The sequence below is a fragment of the Pseudoliparis swirei genome, chromosome 5 (genome assembly GCF_029220125.1).
Source record: "Pseudoliparis swirei isolate HS2019 ecotype Mariana Trench chromosome 5, NWPU_hadal_v1, whole genome shotgun sequence".
NCBI classification, from domain to species: domain Eukaryota; kingdom Metazoa; phylum Chordata; class Actinopteri; order Perciformes; family Liparidae; genus Pseudoliparis; species Pseudoliparis swirei.
The window spans coordinates 6,646,388-6,665,276 of NC_079392.1; the positions used below are offsets into that span (position 1 = coordinate 6,646,388).

Here is an 18,889-nt window from a genome sequence, read left to right on the forward strand (position 1 = left end):
GTGTGTGTGTGTGTGTGTGTGTGTGTGTGTGTGTGTGCTACCTTGAGAACCGTTCATCTGATTCATGTGGAACTTGCCGGCTGCAATGTGGAAGTTGGTGCAACACATTTGCCTTTTTTAATAAATTCATCACGCCGAATCAACAAGCCCCGCCCCCCAATCTGTGCATCTGATTTCCTCCTGACAGCTCGTGGTCAGATTCCTCCTGAAAACAAAGACAATCTACAGAAATACGCCATAAAGATACAAAAGCAAATACATTAAGACGTCATCACAGATCACGACGGGCCCGTTGGATGTCGTGGATAGTGACTTTTTATGCATTGTATTTTAATTCCAGATGGTATTGATGTACCGTTTTTATTGAGTATATTAATGCTCTGCGCAGGGTGTGATGTTAATGCTGTGGGGTTGGGGGGGGGGGGGGGGAGGGGCTTCATAGTGCCGCGCGAGACCTTTTCCTGAAAACTCTTGAAAGCTGACAGCGCTTTGACGTGAGCCGCGTTAATTACAGTAATGGCCACGCGTTCTCATTCAGTCATTGTTTTTAGCGTATATCCCGGAGCCTCGCGCGGTCCACTCGAGGCTCCGCCGGCCTTCGCCGGGGCCTGCGTGTCGATGGCCTCGTTAACACGGACAGCTGTTCCTCGCGGCCACGGCGAAGCGTGACAGAGTGGCGCCGGACACGCCGGATGGAAAAAAACAACCCGACTGTCAGAAATAGAAGTATCCCACAAGGCGGGTAAATGTCAATGCGTAATCAGCGGGAAAGTGGTCCTTCGGGGGGGGGGGGGGGCCAAACCCTCTTGATGAACCTACTGAAGCTCTCTCGTGGGCCCGTTCTGTCCCTTCTCTTTTGTTTTTAATTGGTGGAGACCTGTTGTGGGGAAAGCCGTGTTGCATGAGACCAACAGTGGTCATAGGAGTCTGATGGTATTTCTCCGTGGCCAGTTGTGATGCCGCAGCAGGCAAAAGCAGCGGCAGCTAAGTGCAGGACCCGTTTTTTATCAAACTACGACTAATGTAATTTTGACCTTAAGTGGAAGATGAACGTAGACTGACGTTGGCCCTCGGGAGCTTATTCGTGCCGCCAATTTCGAGTGTCACTTTTCACGGTTTGTCCGTCCTGGGCTACCGTAGAAACATGAGAGGAAGCTACTTCCTACCGTCGAAACAAGAGAGGAGGCTCCTTCCTACCGTAGAAACATGAGGAGGCTACTTCCTACTGTAGAAACATGAGAGGAAGCTAGTTCCTCCCATAGAAACATGAGAGGAGGCTCCTTCCTTCCGTCGAAACAAGAGAGGAGGCTCCTTCCTACCGTAGAAACATGAGAGGAGGCTACTTCCTACCGTAGAAACATGAGAGGAGGCTCCTTCCTACCGTAGAAACATGAGAGGAGGCTACTTCCTACTGTAGAAACATGAGAGGAGGCTACTTCCTACCGTAGAAACATGAGAGGAGGCTACTTCCTACCGTAGAAACATGAGAGGAGGCTCCTTCCTACCGTAGAAACATGAGAGGAGGCTACTTCCTACTGTAGAAACATGAGAGGAAGCTACTTCCTACCATCGAAACACGAGAGGAAGCTACTTCCTACTGTAGAAACACGAGAGGAAGCTACTTCCTACTGTAGAAACAAGAGAGGAAGCTACTTCCTACCGTAGAAACACGAGAGGAAGCTACTTCCTACTGTAGAAACACGAGAGGAAGCTACTTCCTACCGTAGAAACACGAGAGGAAGCTACTTCCTACTGTAGAAACACAACAGGAGGCTACATCCTACTGTAGAAACAAGAGAGGAAGCTACTTCCTCCTGTAGAAACACAAGAGGAGGCTACATCCTACTGTAGAAACAAGAGAGGAAGCTACTTCCTACCGTAGAAACACGAGAGGAAGCTACTACCTACTGTAGAAACACGAGAGGAAGCTACTTCCTTCTGTAGAAACACAAGAGGAGGCTACTTCCTACTGTAGAAACACAAGAGGAGGCTACTTCCTACTGTAGAAACAAGAGAGGAAGCTACTTCCTCCTGTAGAAACACAAGAGGAGGCTACATCCTACCGTAGAAACACGAGAGGAAGCTACTTCCTACTGTAGAAACACGAGAGGAAGCTACTTCCTACCGTAGAAACATGAGAGGAAGCTACTTCCTACTGTAGAAACACGAGAGGAAGCTACTTCCTACTGTAGAAACACAAGAGGAGGCTACATCCTACTGTAGAAACAAGAGAGGAAGCTACTTCCTACCGTAGAAACACGAGAGGAAGCTACTTCCTACTGTAGAAACACAAGAGGAGGCTACATCCTACTGTAGAAACAAGAGAGGAAGCTACTTCCTACCGTAGAAACACGAGAGGAAGCTACTTCCTACTGTAGAAACACGAGAGGAGGCTACTTCCTACTGTAGAAACACGAGAGGAGGCTCCTTCCTCCTTGGATATGAATAAAAGGTGAGTGACAACGCCGTCGTTATGATAATACGTAAGCGATATGCTGGAATCAGAATTGGTTAGTTTGAGTTTGCGAGACATGGAGACACTGGCACTGATTCTGTATGTCGTTACTTAACATTAATCTTTATCGTCTGCACTCGCCAAAGTGTTGCTAAAGTTGTGCAAACAGTTTGTTTGCATTTTAATTCCGTTTCAGGAAATCCCTAATGAGACTTTATGGATTTCCAACAAATCCAATACAATTCGTTTTTTGTTGTTGTTGTTGGGGGGGAGGGTTCTATGAAGAATGAGCAGTAAGCCAGCTGGAGGGCAAATCCTTGTCTCTGATTGGCTGTTCTGGCCAATTCATGTGATCACATGAGAGTTTCTCCTCAGAGGTCATCTTACATCAATCAAGGATTAAATGTCACTTCTTCCTCACTTCTTCCTCATAACCGTTGAATCCTAAGATGGTCATTTTAGAGCATAAGAACGGATATTTGACAAACCTTGGTCATCCACTTTTTTTTGCCTCCACCAGAAGATGAGCATCCAGGGCAGCGACGTACTATTATTGTTATTACTCCGGTAAGTAATAACTATTATTATGGTTTATTCAGATATTCATCTGGTCCGTAAAAACTTTACACAATAGTCAAAAAATACCCGTAACACTTTCCCGAAGACCAACGGGTAATCTACCATTTACTTTTTCCACGAGGCCAACTGAAAAATATTCAATTTCCGATCACATGAAATAATTATCATATTACAGCGTTGGACAATTACTCAAATTACCAAACTAGAATCTTCTCCCCTCGTGCTTGTGACCTCGTCGGGTCAGTTCAGACCGCTCCGGCCAATCGGCTCGTGAGCAGATTTCTCATCTCAAGTCTCATTTTCATCCCGATTTGGAGTCATTTTTACTTTCCATTCACGTGATACGGAGATACATACCTTAATATGTTGTAAAATATCGATGGCATGGCAAGTCATAAAAAAAAGAAACACATGGGATCAATCCGAATCATCCCATCTTCGCCCGACAGATCCCCCACAACCTCAACTTATAATAATAATAATAATTCAAACTTATATAGCATTTTTCTGAATACACAAAGATGCTTTACATGGAGACAAGAGACAGTAACGGACAAAACAACAACAACAACAAGCAAATAAAACAAACAAAAAGGACATATTGGAAACAGAAATAAAGGAAAACAAACTGGAGAAGCTGTTTGGGTCACATCGGAGGGGCTAGTGAAGTAGTATCAAATAAGAGTGAGTAGAAATGGATAAATGCTTTTTGTATTGCCATGTTGAACTTATTAAAGACGGCAGCGTTGGCTTCAAGAAAAACGGGATGGAAATGTCAAACAAGGGAACGCCGGCTTTCCTCTGTGAACTATAAAAGCTTTAATTTCCCTATCAGCGCCAGGATCTAAAACCAATCGGTACTCTTTATTCAGGGCGTCTGTGTTGCTGCCAGACACACACACACACACACACACACACACACACACACAAGAAAAGCCCTTTTGAAAAGCCAATTCCTGGGAATTAAAGAAAGGAGATTAAAATATCATTAGGTGCTACATAATTGAATGTCAATTTTGAATAAACTTGAATTCAATTCCTGGTCATTAAAGCCCAAAATGGGGTCCGCCGTTTTTTTCTTCTCTTTCTTCCAATCACGTGTTTGAGGCCCACAGAAGGGGGGGGGGGGGGGGGCGGCGAGGCGGGAACTTCAGAATCATTAAACGGAGGCGAGTTTGTTTGCGCTCCGTTGCTTTGACTCTGGCGACGAGCAGCTGGAGGATCAACGCCGGGGAACACAAAGGCGCCGCCAAATTGAAGGAAACGTGAGCGTAATAATATTTAATCACCAAATTCCCGTAAAAACAACGGCCACCCCCGAATGAAGTAATCTGCAAAAGTGTGCAACATCATTTGCATAATTGACAGAGTGCCCCCCCCCCCCCAACCCTCCCGTCTCCAATCCCTGTAAATGAATGATGAAGACAATAAAAGATGTTGCTAAAATTGGGAACAATAACAGCAAAAAAAAAAGTCATCAAGGCCCCCATGCTCTGATTAATCTGTGCTTGCAAATCAGTGATGGGGGGGGGGGCGGGGAAGAACCAAGGAGAAGAAAAAGGGGGGTGGAGGGTGGGGGGGGGGGGTGTAGAGGCAGGTGATTAACAACAGCAGGGATTCCCGCCGCGGACAACGTGGCCCGTTTTGGCTCGGCACCGTGCGAACGCCTCTCCACAGCTGCCGCAGGCACCGGCGAGCTGGATCATCCCCTGGAATCAAAAAAAAAAAAAAGAGAAAAGAGAGAGGGGAGGGGGGGGGAGGAATGAGTACAATCGTTTGCGTTGTCGTTAACCCCTCGAGGGCCGTCGCCATGCCTCAGCACTTATAAACCCATCAATTTCTCTCAACGCCCCCCCCCATCCCCACGGCAAAAAAAAATGGCTCAGGCAGAAGTTTAGTTTCGTGACATCAAAAAAATTCGAAATAATGTTTATTTTTATTTTTAAAGCAGCCGATGTATCGAGCGCGACACCAGAACATTCGCGAAACGCTTCTCGGCTAATCGCGCGGTCGCCGAGTTACACTTTTCATCTTTAATTACTCGGTTGTCGAGAAAGAAAGAAAGAAGGGAGCTGTATTAAATAAAAGCGTGATACAATGAGAGAATTATTCAGGATTTACCAATTAACGCTTTCTGTAAATACTCATATTCCATCACTGCGATCATTTAGATAACAACTTCTATCTCCTGATGTCGACACATAACTCCTAAAAAAAAGAAGGACGAATTAATGCTGTTAAATTAAGGAGCAGCGTGGTTACGAGAGAGAAAAGAAGGAGTGGGAGGGCTCAGATTCCATGATGCTGTAAACAACACAGGACAACAGACGTGACACACAACAAGAAACGATGTCATGAGGAGAGGATCTGCTCCTCTTGGGTCCGTCTCTCTGCATCTTTGTCCAAAACGATGACATATTTATATTTTGGTCTGTACGGCGGTCAGCGTCTCTTGTCCCCGTGCAACTGAAAACATTTGTCGAAAAAAACCAACAGATGATGTTTTTTCCGCTCCGTTCTTCCCCAACAACCTCCAAAACCCCCCCCCCCCATCCCCCCCCGTCTCTGCGTTCCCGAAAGCCACCACTATCTTGTAAATCCAGGGCAATTAGTGGCCTCGGCGCACCCGGAGACACTCATTTGATTTTAACCTCCTCTGTCCAATTAACAAAATGTAGGTTGGGAAATAAATGGCAGACGCCGGAGCAAATTAATTATGTGTCCACCAAGCTGTTAGCCCGTGTGCAGAGAGCACGGGGCTGGCAGCGAGCGCCGGGCACACAGCGCCATATGGCCTGTGTGGGAGCCGGCATCGTTTGGGGTGGTGGTGGTGGTGGGGGGGGGGGGTTGCAAATCCTCTCAGATATTTATGTCTCGGTCACAATGGAGAACGCATTGTGAAACGCAGAGGAATTAGTCTCATATGAATGTTGTTGTTTTTCTAGGCTGTTCATCCCTCCCGATGATCAGGGCCGTGAGAGAATTTAACCGTCGAGTAAATTCCGCCGTGGCTTCTGACGGCAAACACTTCTCGTCTCCGAAAGGCTGCTTTGACCGACGTGTTCCTGCCCTAAAGAACTTGCTCCCGCGACAGAGGGCCCGGCGGCCAGCGGGCCGGGACCGTGGTTCAGTCCGGACAGCGATGATGTCATCGCAATGTCGGCGCGGTGATCTCAGCTCCGAAGCCTGCAGGCCTCGCATTTTCAACCCCCCCAAAAAAAGCCTGAAACCAAAAAATGGAGCTGTGGAGTTTTGAAAAAAGGCCCGGTGAGGTGTGTGTCGAGGGGGCAGTGAAAGACAAGTTGCATTGTGGGATATGTAGGATGTAATTGCGTGCCGTGCCAGAGAACGTGTGTCGTCCTCTGCTGCTTCGATTTTGAACTTTCTTTCTTTCTTTCTTTTTTATCTGTCCCTCAACTGGAAGGAGTGTATTCATTCAATTATTACACACACACACACACACACACACACACACACACACACACACACACACACACACACACACACACACACACACACACACACACACACACACACACTCACTCACTCACTCCTTGGTAGAGTTTGGAAGGAGGAACCACCGCTCCTGTACAGCGTGTGATCTGTGGCCCCCTAGAGGTGACACAGGGTATCACAGACATCTGGTCTCATTTTAAGGGCAACAATAACCTCAATCCGCCTCCATTAACGAGATCGTGACAGTGGATTATTGGCACAATATTCATAATTAACATAAATTATGACGGTATTATGCAGGCAGCAGACATCTAATCCACCAGGGATCCGGTAACCGCTCACTACATGTGTGTCATAGCAGCACCCCCACACGACAATAATCACATTCACATTTTTATTTCCCACCGTAGTTTTTGTGTTCCCCTGTCACACGAAAAACCAGCTTTTACGAGACGGATGTTCCTCAAACTGGGAGAAAACCAAAGGAGGCAGAACACAGCTCGAGGCCGTGTGCGACTCCGAGGCACGGGAAAAAAAGAAAATAAGAAAGGAGAACATAATATAAAAATGAAACAAGGCCCTAAACAGATTAAGTCTCGTTAAACACAGTTTAGAAATAGAAGTGCTTTCATAAGGGTCGCGTCATAACTGGAAATGCGACAAATTTAATGCTTAAAACATTAGAATGAAGTACATTCGCTTTAAAAGTGGAAGATATTAAACTGTTAAACTCTGGGCTGAAGAAGGAATTTGTTAGATGATAAGACGTCTTTGCATTTTTGGAAAAACAGATGGCGACCTATAGAAAGATCTTCTCCAGCACAGGACCCTGGACTCATTGAGCAAAATGGTTATGGTTTTTATTCCTTACGTTTAATGTTTTGTATTTCTTACTTTTAATGTGCCGTGCTGTAGCTTTGCATTGTTTGTGTATTTTGTGTTCTTCTTACCACATATACTGTTGTGGTGTGTCTTATCCTGGACTGTTTGTTATTGTTTTTATGTTTATTATGGTCTGTCACGGGACTACAAATGCAAATTAGCTGTATAGCTACAATCTGGTACAGTGCATCAAATGGTGATGTTAATGTTTAAACTCTACATGGTCCCTTTTAAAATAAAGATACAAATAATAATAATAATAATGATAATAATGATCATGATTATAATAATTATATAAATAATAATATAAATAATAATAATGGTAATAATTATAATAATCATAATCACAATACTACGACTAATAATGATAATCCTAATAATAATATTAATATCCTTAAGCACGATCTTCTGAAACCGAGACCTCGGAGCCACAGGTGATGTTCACCCCCCCCTCACCGAAACATCATGGCCATGACCGCATGAAACCTCTTCTGAATTCATGTTAGCTCATGATGATGTCATGGTAACTGGGCGCCAGGTTCACGGAGATTCATAAATAACCACAGAATTAGAGAATTACATCTGTCTGCCGGGACAAAGGATCCGATCCCTTATAAATAGTCCTGATACTGACTCCTCACGATGTACCTGCACTGGGTCCACAGCCTCATGGTTATAGAAGCACACCAGCTGGCATGTTGGAGTTGATCCGCTGGTTGTTGGTACTTTGAGGTCTTCAGAAATAGTGAAAGTTTGCTTCTAATAATTTGCTTTGAACACTTTGAACTGGTCAGATATTTACTCTAATATTTGCAACCTATGGTCCAAAGACACCGAGCGTCTTCCATTTGTGGACGAGGCTTATAGCGAGAGTTCTATACCTTGGTTCAGATGTTTTAGGATCATTTGAAGCTCTTTGACAATGAATATACAGAAATAGATCAATCCAATGCAATTGAGCCAGCCTTTTTTTCCTTGGATACACATGTATGCTTGTGATTTGGATATGCTGTACATGCACAGGTAGATACAAGAGGTATTTAATGCATACATAAGTGTTGGGAATAACCCTGTGGGTGGCAAATGTTCTGATAATGTCTCACAGTTTCTAGCATGGTGCTACTGCTTAAAAAAAATACTTTTTGTATTATCAGTGTATTCCTGAGCATATTTTCTAGGTTATAGAGTAGTTTTTTGTTCTGTTAATCTGACCATGTGTCCATATTTCCTTTTTTGATACCCTTCGGCTCAAAATTATAAAAATAAAGCAAAAATTAACCATGCATCTGGTCAATAAGGGCCATAGTGTCCATATGTTCCCTCTACTGAAGCAGCCGTTTGAGTAAGCGGTGGTAATTATATAAATGTAAAAAAAAAAAATGATAATTTAAAAAAATTATTAAACACAAATTGAGTTGGGTTTTGTTTCACTGTTGTAAAACGGGTAGAAAAATACTAAATATCACATTAAAAAAGTTTATTACGGTGTGGTGTACTTTGTCTCCCTCAAGCGGTCAGAAGGATAAACAACACGTTTTAGATTGGCTCTGAACTTTCAGGTGTTACTACATGGCTATCCCTCTATTTTTTTAAATTAGATATAATTACAAGTTAAAGCAAGAAAAACACATGTGTAATTAATTACTTTAACGACGGCCGCATTCCATTCCGTTTGGAGCCCCTGGTGCTGTGCACGCTGGTCCTCCACCGAGGCCGTTAAGAGACTGGCAGCCATCGTTAAAGTTATTAATTGCACCTGTGTGTTTCTGGCTTTGACAAGTGGGAGTAAAAAAAGATCGTCAACGACTGATTTCGGTTTCAGCGACGTCTCCGTCAATGGAGTTGGTACCAAGTATGAATGGGGAAAATATATATGTGTGCAAAATCACAACTCATATTTTCATTAAAATAATTAGCTGCAACTTACATAAAGTGTAAATTTGACCTAAATGACTCAAATATATAACACTATTAACATAATAATGGCTCTGATCTTTTCGAGTGTCTCAGTGAGGACAATGAACCAGTAACTTTGGAGCTGCTCCCAGTATATTCATCATGAGCACAACACGGACCTCGTGTATGGTAGGCCTACAGTTTGCATATATGACCCTTTTTATTTATTCTACTGACGTAAGCAGAGACGTGAGCACTGCAGAGCGCAAAGGACAGGATTTATTAATTAAAGTGATTTAAGTCAACAGAACCGCGGGGTGGAGAGACTCGTGCTGGTTAACATGCCGACTTCCTCCATTTAGTCAGTGACATCAGAAAGCAACCCCATCCATCGAGTCCACGTCTGCTGCGCTCATCAGGACCACATGATTCTCTTTTTGAAGAATAGTATATTATAAAGAAAGTGTTTACTAATGGAAAAGAGCATCGTCTCGATGTTTTCCGTGCATAAACAAATGCTGATAAGTGCACAACAACCTAAAAGTGTATATTCTATTCTTATTGCTATCTATACAGACTGGGGATGTATGTTAAAGTTTAGTTTGATTACCTGAAGGTATCATTTAAGTGCTTGACATTTTTTATTGGACATAAAGAGCACCAGATATAGCAGATGGGTCCAATCCGACTTCCAAACTTCAACACGCCCTCTTAGTTTAACACTTTTCCTTTAATGAACCCGTCGGCCGAGGACCTCTCACTGGAACACGAGGCGCTAGTCGCCGTTTCACTTTTGGCATTTTACCAACTTCCTGTGTGAGATAATACAGTTCGCTCCCGTTTCGCTCCGTCCTGAGACGCCACGTCCCGTTAAATCTTCTTCCAGTTTTTCAGGATGGCCTCCGCTGCGTCGAGAGTACTGTCTTGCTGTTAAGAGAAAATAACATTAATCCTAACCGAATACTTTTGGAAGCGCTGTGTGTTTGTTGTTATTTTTATTTACCTTAATGAAGCAAAAGCGAATGTATTTCTCAAACTGCTTCTTGGACTCCTCTCCGACAAACGCTGTGACAGGAATGGCCGCCAGTTTCTACACAGAGTATTGTTATTGAGAACAATACTTAAATCGCTGCAATGGGAGGAGCCTCTCCAGAGTCAGGAAGTATGAATGAATTTACCTTTTCTTTAATCATCCACTTCACAAACTTGTAGTCGTAGGCCTCGTCTTCGACCATATGCGACAGGTCCTGATCTAACAACAACAACAAAGAACATTTAGACAACATATTAATCAAGAACTATAAAAAACATTAAGTTTGTATGAATAGAAATAGAAAGGAAGTGCCCCGTCGTAATCCCTCTGAAAAAAACCTATTTATTAGTTCTAAATGTCATTTCTCTTTTTAAATACAAAGTTAAAAGCTATTGTATTTATTGTCTCTATATGTGTGTGTGCCAGCGGTAGTTTCTGGCTAAACTTGAGTTTGAAGTTTTTTATAAATTTCAAATCATTCCAACTTTTGATCTAACATTTTTTGTTTTGTTTTTACTTGCGATATAAGTGTCAGCCACGCGTAACCGCCCGTATTAAACATACGCCAAGCTTTTTAAATATTTAATGTGACGCAAACAGAAATTCAGGTGCAAATTTTTTTTTAGTTATGCGAGTAACACCCATACAAATAAATAAATAAATACACGGCGATCAAAACATAACCTTCCGCATTTTCAATGCGAAGGTAAAAATTGCTCACGGAACTAAAATGCAACGATAATGATCGACCGCGCCGAACGTGTTACGCCGCCGCCGGCTTCCACGGTTCAGAAACCCACTGAGCGGCGTGACGTCCACCAGCATGAAGTAGCCTCCCTCGGGAATGACGGGCGACATGCCGGCCTCCCGCAGGATGGCGGCCATGCGGTCCCTCTTGCCCTCGAGTTCTTCCGCCAGCGACGAGAAGTAGCACTCGGGCCGACCCATCAGCTCAAAGTTATGCTGCATGCCTTGAGCCACGGCTTCCTGTGGAGAGAAACGGAAAAAATGTATAGTATAGAAATGTGATGGAAGGACACTTTGGGTTTCACGAATGAGCTTCGCAAACCTGCCTGTAAAGGTGTCGGGCAGGTGTAGAGAGTGTTCTGCATGACCGTCTGGAGGTGCCTCATCAGGTGCTCCGGTCCGATGGACCAACCCAGCTGGGAGACGACAATGTGAGCGACGACTTTGACGATTGGATGAATTTTAGACGCCGCGTTTCCGAGTCGACGGATTTCTCACCTTCCAGCCGGTAACGCTGAATGTTTTCCCCGCACTGCCGATTGTGATCGTTCGGTCCCACATTCCCGGCAGAGTGGCTTTAAGAAACAGAAAGCCAACATCAAATCCTCGTGAAATTAGAAACTGAGTAACAGTATTGGAATTTTTTTTCTTCTCAATATCAAGAGCATAATTGGACGTCCACAATGTTTTCTGTAGAACTCTGCCAGGAGAAAGTGTAACACGTTAGCCGCTCTTTAGGGTGGGATGAGGCAACGTTAGGCCAGTCGAGCCAGTAATTATAACCCTGTGATTTCATAATTACATCTTTTCTTTGTGCAACGAAAAAAAACTAAGAACTGGCTCCCAGAAGCAAAGTCAATGCACATTTTTCACCGATGAACTTGTCTGGTTAGCGACGGCGCCGACTGGTTTTTGTAGTTAACAAGTAGCTCACTGCCCCGTCGGTATATTCAGGGTTCTTACACATGGATCTCCAGGACTTTTCCATGACATTAAACTAAATGTCCATGACCAAACTGAAATCTCTGTATAAACATGAACAATTTAGAAAATGTTGCGTATTGAGAGAGCGTACGCCGGCTTATATTTTGAGCGTCTTTCTTTAAAAAAACATTAATTATTTCAAACTCGGCGTAAATGAACATGTGATTATAACACATTTCCATGACTTTTCCAAAACTTTTATGATTTAAGTTTTTTCCAGGCCTGGAAATGACCATTTTAAAATTCCATGACTTTTCCAGGTTTTTCATGACCGTACGAACCCTGATATTGTAACCGGCTTGAGCCAGCATGCTGGCGGCTAGCTAGCATGCGACAGGTTAGCATGCGACACTCGAGCTTGACAGCTCAAGTAACTCGCAAACTAGCCCCGCAAGTAGTCGCAAGACTTTCTTGTCGAGCTTCCAGCAATGCCTATTTTACAAGGACACACACACACACACACAAGCGCACGTTGCCGAGCTGACTTTCTGCTGCGATTGGACCCCGACGTTTGCAAAGTGTTTTAGACGTTTCAATCTCTGTGTGCTGAGGCTTCTGTTATTTATTTAGATACATGTATACAAGACGGCTGAGGGCGATCACCTCTGATGGACTTCTTTGCCCAACAGGTGTGGTTGAGCGTACCTATTTTGGTGTGTCGGTGTCCCCGGTAGACGATCCACTCGTACACCTCATCGCTGAAGCACAGGGTGTCGTGTTTCACACAGAGGTCAGCGATGGTCTGCAGCTCGTCTCTGGTGAACACCTGCAGGAAGAGGACAGGACCGAACGTCAGCGCAGGTGTCCAGGTCTCTTGGACCCATCACGCGATGCACACTTACCTTCCCGATAGGATTGTTGGGGGTGTTGATGATGATGGCCTTGGTCTTAGAGCTGAATTTACTGGAAAGCTCATCCGGGTCCAGAAACCAGTCGGCACTTGTGCCCGTCTTTTTTCCAGACTTCTGAAAATATTACAGACGACATATTTCCTTAAACGCCACTAACCTACGCACGACGTGCCGCGGGATGACTAGAAAAACTTTTCACGGGTGGCACACGGACTCCAAAATCCTCCGTCGCCGTCGGTGTAACTTACGAGGCGCAGCGGTATCAACACAGGCTTGGCCCCGGCCATTCGCACCATCGGTACGTAGCAGTCAAAGAACGGCTCTATTATGATGACCTGGAGAGAGAGAGGGGTTTTTTTCGATCAAAAAACAACTTCATTTACTGATTTAAAATGTTTACAATTTTTTCAAAATAAAGTGTTAAAAACCACTTTTTTATTTATTTTATTTCGGAAAAACACTTGATTTTGAAAAAATTGTATAATAAATACAAAACTGTAGACACACCAACCCCTCTTCTATGATGGAAATACATAGTTTTTAAAACACCAACAACTAATTAAAAGAGGTTTAAAAAAAAACACAATAAATTAATAAAAACACAAATTGGGGCTTTTATAATCTTTATCCTTATTTTTGGCACCATCTTTTTCAATCGGTACATCTCCTGCTCAGACACGACTTTTTGACTGCTAGTTAAAACCAGAGGAGAGTCTCTGCCTACTCATCACTGCCCCCCCGCCCACACACTTACACTTGCCTCTACACCTCCACCCACCTGCTCTGCCACCTCTATGGTCTTCTCCCCAGCACCACTTTCCTTTTATTTTTCTTCTCCATCCTCACCATTTCCCACCTTACCCTGGATCACCACCACCACCACCACCACTCACCACTCACCACATGTGGGTCGGGCGTGGCAGCAGTGATGCTGGAACGGGTGGGAATGTATACAAACCAATGAATATAAACAGCTCTATGTGACCCAGAGAGAGAGAGAGAGAGAGAGATGTCCCTACCTCGTCTCCATGTTCCACCAGGGCTTGCATGGTGCTGAAGAGGGAACCGTAGCCTCCCACTGTGACCAGGATTTCTTTGAGGGGGTCTATCTGACGCTCGTAGACCTTCCCATAAACCTGAGAGAGCGCTTTCACCAGAGACGGATGACCCTTGCAAATCAACAGAAGGTGATAAACAAGTGAACGCTGACAGGAGCACATATGTCAGAGAACACTGCATCATCAAGGCAATGTTCACTTCCTGTGGTCGCTCCTCTGAAACACTTACAACACGGCAGCGTTCGGACACAATGACAGTTACAGCTGGTAGATGAGTACAAATACATGTCAATACAATACAAGTTGGCGTGAACCAAAGGTTTTTATTGTCTTGACACAGCTAAATATGTCCAAATAATTTAAAATTAAATTACAAATCATCTCTTGTCGCGATCCGAATTACATTCAGCGACATTTATCCTTTTTAAAAAAGGACTATTTTTGTTTTGTTCCTCTTCCATGTGTTGCTATTTATCAATCTAGATGGATTTGGAGCGAGTTGCCTCGCTGTTGGGGACAGGCGTGTGTCGTTTATCTCCAGTGTCTGGGTCGTGATTAATGGAGAGAAATTTATAGTTCAGTTTTTTGGTGCTTTGAACACCACAATTGCCAGAGAGTCGCATTATATTAGAGAGGAAGGCTGAACACTCTTCAACTCCCGCTAAAACAATCAAGGTTGATAAATAGAACGAAAAAATAAAAGGACTTTGGGGATGAAATGTCCATTTAAATAACGAGATTCCAACAAACTGAGTTAGTTCTTCTTACAAAGCCCCGGGTGTACTGGTTCATCTTGTCGACCGATGCCGCCTGCGCTAGCGCCTCCTTGACGTACGACGGGGGAGGGATGTCTGGAAATCCTTGGCCCAGGTTGACGACGGACGGGTCAGCTGCCAGGGAAGTGAATGACACCCTGAGTTGGGAATAAAACAAGCATTTACTTGACGGGTCCAGAGATTTATACAGAACAAAAACATTATTTTGACCAAATAAACACATTTTTCTAAATAACTTGCATGTTGGAGACATGAGGGTTCAAATTAAATGGGTTATACAAATACGTCAAGCATTCAAGTTCAGGCTTCACACACATTTTGACCGATGGGTTTCCACGACTTTAAACCAAATGTCCATGACCAGACATTTGGGGAAATCTCGGTGTCTACATGAGTTACTATTTATACGGCCACCGAACTTTTCAGTTAAGGTGCGTTCACTCGCAGCACGGGAAAAAAGAAAGTATGAGAGGCCTGCTTATATTTTGAGCATATTTATTACATGTGAATATAAAAAATGTCCATGACTTTTCCCCAAACTTTTATGATTTAAATTTGTTTTAAGGGTCTTTTCTGGAAATAACCATTTTAAAATTCTATGACTTTTCCAGGTTTTCCATGACCGCACATACCGTGCCAGTAAAAACAACTCCTTTAAATACTCTTTAAGTTGAATGTATCAAAATCAAATGAGACTTCCTTTGCCCTTGACTTTTATTTATTTATTTTTAATTTATATTTTATTAGTGTTCAGAATCTCACATACACATATTTAAATGTCAGATTCTTTGTATGAAGAGAAGTAAAAAACAAAAAAAATAAACACATATGCAAATAAAGAAACAAAAACAATATCATAGTAACAAAACTATAAATAAATAAAGCAGGGAGAAATCATTTTCTATAGAGTAAAGAAATACAGTCAGGCCATTTATCTGACATAGTTGCACCACTTTTGCCAGTGCTTCAGAAATGTTTCCGTTCTTTGGTTAACATGGGCTGTGATCTGCTCCATTCTGTAGATCTCTGTTACAATGTCTCTCCATGATGTGATTGTAGGACACTCTGGTAATAACCATTTTCTGGTAATAGACTTTTTACTAGCCACCAGCATTGCATTTATCAAGAGTCTATCCCCTTTCGGCCAGCTTTGAGGTATATTTCCAAGGTACAGAATCTTAAAGTCCAATCTTTGCTCTTGTCTTACATCAGTGATCTGGCTGTTCAACAGTCAGCTGATCAGGAGGTCTGTGAACACAACTCCTCAAGGTGCGCCGTACGAAGAGAGAATCGTTTGAACTCACCAGACATTCTTGTCCAGCCCCTCGATTCTCTTGGCGTGCGTGTGCCGGGAGGTCATCGTATGCTGAAACACGAAACAAAGACGCATGAGAGACAACACCTTCAGTTAACTTAACAAGTGTCCCTTTGCTTTTTGCAACCCCAACTACTTACCAAGTAAAATAATCATCAACCACTCGCTCTGGTGCCGTGCGCCCACATACCAGGACTTTGATCGGTGTTTTGTATGTCAGTGCATAATCTGAATGCATCAACCAGCCGTTTGCCTCCAACACTATGTCTCATAGTGGACTTACCTGTGAAGTGCAGAACCTCCGCTGGCCGTTTACGTTGTCGGACTGAAATGCAACCTTGCAGCGATTCAGGACTCGTCGTGCCGCGTTCATGCTGAGCGAGCAGAGGAGAAACACAACGAGGATTAAGGTTCTCTCGCCTCACCCTCTGAGAACTTGCGCGTAAATGTTTGACGAGGTCACACAGCCAGTTTGCTCCGGTTCCAACCCGGCCTATATCTGGATTTAAACACAGATTAGCACTTCAGTGGCACTTAAATGGCTCTTATTGTGGTACTTTTGGAGTTCGACTATGTTGAGGAAATGTTACTTTCTGTATTCTTGTTGTTCTTAGTTTGACACTCTAGGTTGATGCACTTATTGTATGTCGCTTTGGATAAAAGCGTCTGCTAAATGACATGTGATGTAATGTACAGGTGTGGGAGGGGTCATGCCACTGAGGCGGTTTATTGAGACACCAAACTTCAACATAAATCTAAGTACGGTGGCGAGATCTGACCGACACGTGATGTGTCCTCTTAAAGAACGCTACCTTTTTAAATAACAAAAAAAAGACATCAAGAAATAGTCTGACAACTGTTGGTTAAAGCATTAGTTCAGTTGGAACCAATAAACTTGACATGAAGTCAGTTAGTGAAAGTGTCAATGGCGCTCAGAGGTCATATGGACATGTAAGAATGAAATAGATCCAACACAAACAGTAACTTTGGCAATACATGAAATAACTTTATTTGCTTTTTTTGTCTTTATAATAATTATGTGTGTTGAGATGTACTGACCCCCCCCCAGTATTAAATACAAACTATTCTAATATGATGAAACATAAAATAAAATAAAGGAAATTTATAATAGGGGATTATATTACAAAATAAATGCTACACAAAGACACACATTATGCAAGGATAAATAAATCGATATGTAGGAGGAAGGGTAACTTTGTCTGACGAGCAGTGTCTCTGAAGGACGTCACCTTGAACGCCTCACCATTTGATTTAATCTAGCAAAACGACAACAGCAGATGGGGCCATTGTGCAACACAAATCCAGCTTCAGACCTTTGGCAACGAAGCTAACTTTGCACAGCGGCGACGGTTTCTAAAGAAAATGAAACCCCCAAGAAAAACACGGTGGGGAAGTGGTTCAGCCCGGGGTTTGTTTTGCCTTCAACTGAGAGAGCTTCTCGCCGCTCCACCGGTAACGTCACCACGCTGGACACACGCGTGTTGTTAGTATGACTAACACGATTTGTAACCCACGTGACATCTCGAGCTACAGCCGAATGACGTAACGGCGTCCTATCGAGAGACGTTAGCTCGCACTTGCTAGCACCGGTTAGCTTCGCAGTTGGCAGCGTTTAGTCATGGCTGCCGCTGTTGGGCTAACTTTCACTTACTGCTGAAAGGAGGCGGCGACAGTTAACCGCTGTCGGAGCTTCGTTGTGATAAACGTACCATGTACGCGTGACAGAGAAATAAGGCACCGCGACGTCTGCAGCTACAACTTACGTGTCGTTACACTGAACTGACTGAACGGCGCTCCAGTATAAGTGTGGCGTTAACGGTCTGGGGAGGAATGCCGGAGAAAGGGATGCTAGCTTTTAAGTTGTCGGAAATTGGCAATATTTACAATAGACGTGAACTGACAAAGCACATTTAGCTTCAATTAAAACATATAACAGGGTTAAATATGTCCGTCAGTCACATCATGTCAACATCATTCAGTCTCTTTTTTTGGCATTGCATTGTATCGTTGTGGGTATTTCTACTTGATTCATTTTGCTTACCATATAACATAAACACAGGTGAATACAGTCAGAGGCTTCCTGACATACATTGTATTCTGACACTGCATAAGTCGTTTGCTGTTTAAGTGAACAAGGTCTATTTGAATTGGTCACTTGTTGTGATTGGACTTTCTACGTGGTTTCCATGAAGGCAGCACGGTCCAGATCCGGATCCCCGGTGTCTCTGCTGAATGGACCATCTGGGAGCTGATGTACCTCTTTACGCTTCACGCACCATGAGAGAAAGCTCTGTGGTTTCACAACGGGAAACAATTCCACACAAACAACAAATGTACAGGGGGGGGGGGGGGGGGGGGACATTGTGAATCTTTTTTGCCTTCAACTGTGGGAGCTTCTCGCCGGTCCACCGTAACGTCACCACACACACCTATCTATGTTAATATGTGTCTGTATACGTATTACGTACATCTATATAAACACACACATATTCGTATGTACACATACATACATATGTATACACACACACACACACATATATATGTATATAATGAATATATAAATAATAAATAAAAACACAAATATGCAAAATATTTTGCATATTTGTGTTTGAATTGTTCCTTAATATTTTTCATCGCTGTTGGAAAGGAAAATCTTTAAAAAATGTGCCTCTTGAATAAAGACTTTAAAACAGGAAGAGGACCAATGGCTGATCAGCTTAAGGTGGACCAATGGCTGAGCAGCTTGAAGAGGACCAATGGCTGATCAGCTTGAAAAAGAATGAATAAACTGAGCCATCAAGGAGGAATGGGGTGAACTGTTACGCAATATGCATGA

At 43.3% G+C, this 18,889-nt stretch overlaps 1 protein-coding gene across 4 annotated transcripts; it reads right to left on the reverse strand.

Annotated features, from left to right (window-relative positions):
* Positions 1 to 9,522: 9,522 nt before the first annotated feature.
* Positions 9,523 to 17,857, reverse strand: LOC130193644 (kynurenine--oxoglutarate transaminase 3-like). Of its 4 annotated transcripts, none has more exons than XM_056414254.1 (14): positions 17,817 to 17,857; positions 16,316 to 16,406; positions 16,022 to 16,083; positions 14,710 to 14,854; positions 13,903 to 14,052; positions 13,132 to 13,218; positions 12,875 to 12,997; positions 12,678 to 12,798; positions 11,547 to 11,623; positions 11,371 to 11,464; positions 11,102 to 11,284; positions 10,447 to 10,520; positions 10,272 to 10,358; positions 9,523 to 10,195 (listed from the first exon to the last, which is right to left on the reverse strand). In XM_056414254.1, exons 2-14 carry the CDS (start codon positions 16,403 to 16,405, stop codon positions 10,139 to 10,141), a joined length of 1,350 nt encoding a protein of 449 aa, XP_056270229.1. In that variant the 5' UTR covers position 16,406; positions 17,817 to 17,857; the 3' UTR covers positions 9,523 to 10,138. The 4 variants fall into 4 exon arrangements, with proteins under 4 accessions (XP_056270229.1, XP_056270228.1, XP_056270230.1 ...); XM_056414253.1 differs by lacking the exon at positions 17,817 to 17,857 and adding an exon at positions 17,705 to 17,810; XM_056414255.1 differs by lacking the exon at positions 17,817 to 17,857 and adding an exon at positions 17,763 to 17,781.
* Positions 17,858 to 18,889: the final 1,032 nt, after the last annotated feature.

What these genes read in the sequence shown, in the direction of transcription:
- LOC130193644 (XM_056414254.1), bottom strand. Translation starts at nt 16,405, where the DNA reads ATGAACGCGGCACGACGAGTCCTGAATCGCTGCAAGGTTGCATTTCAG. An exon ending in TCAGCGTTACCGGCTGGAAG is followed by an intron (nt 11,465 to 11,546) that starts GTGAGAAATCCG and finishes GTCGTCTCCCAG; the next exon opens with CTGGGTTGGTCCATCGGACC. An exon ending in GGTGGACGTCACGCCGCTCA is followed by an intron (nt 10,521 to 11,101) that starts GTGGGTTTCTGA and finishes TGTTGTTGTTAG; the next exon opens with ATCAGGACCTGTCGCATATG.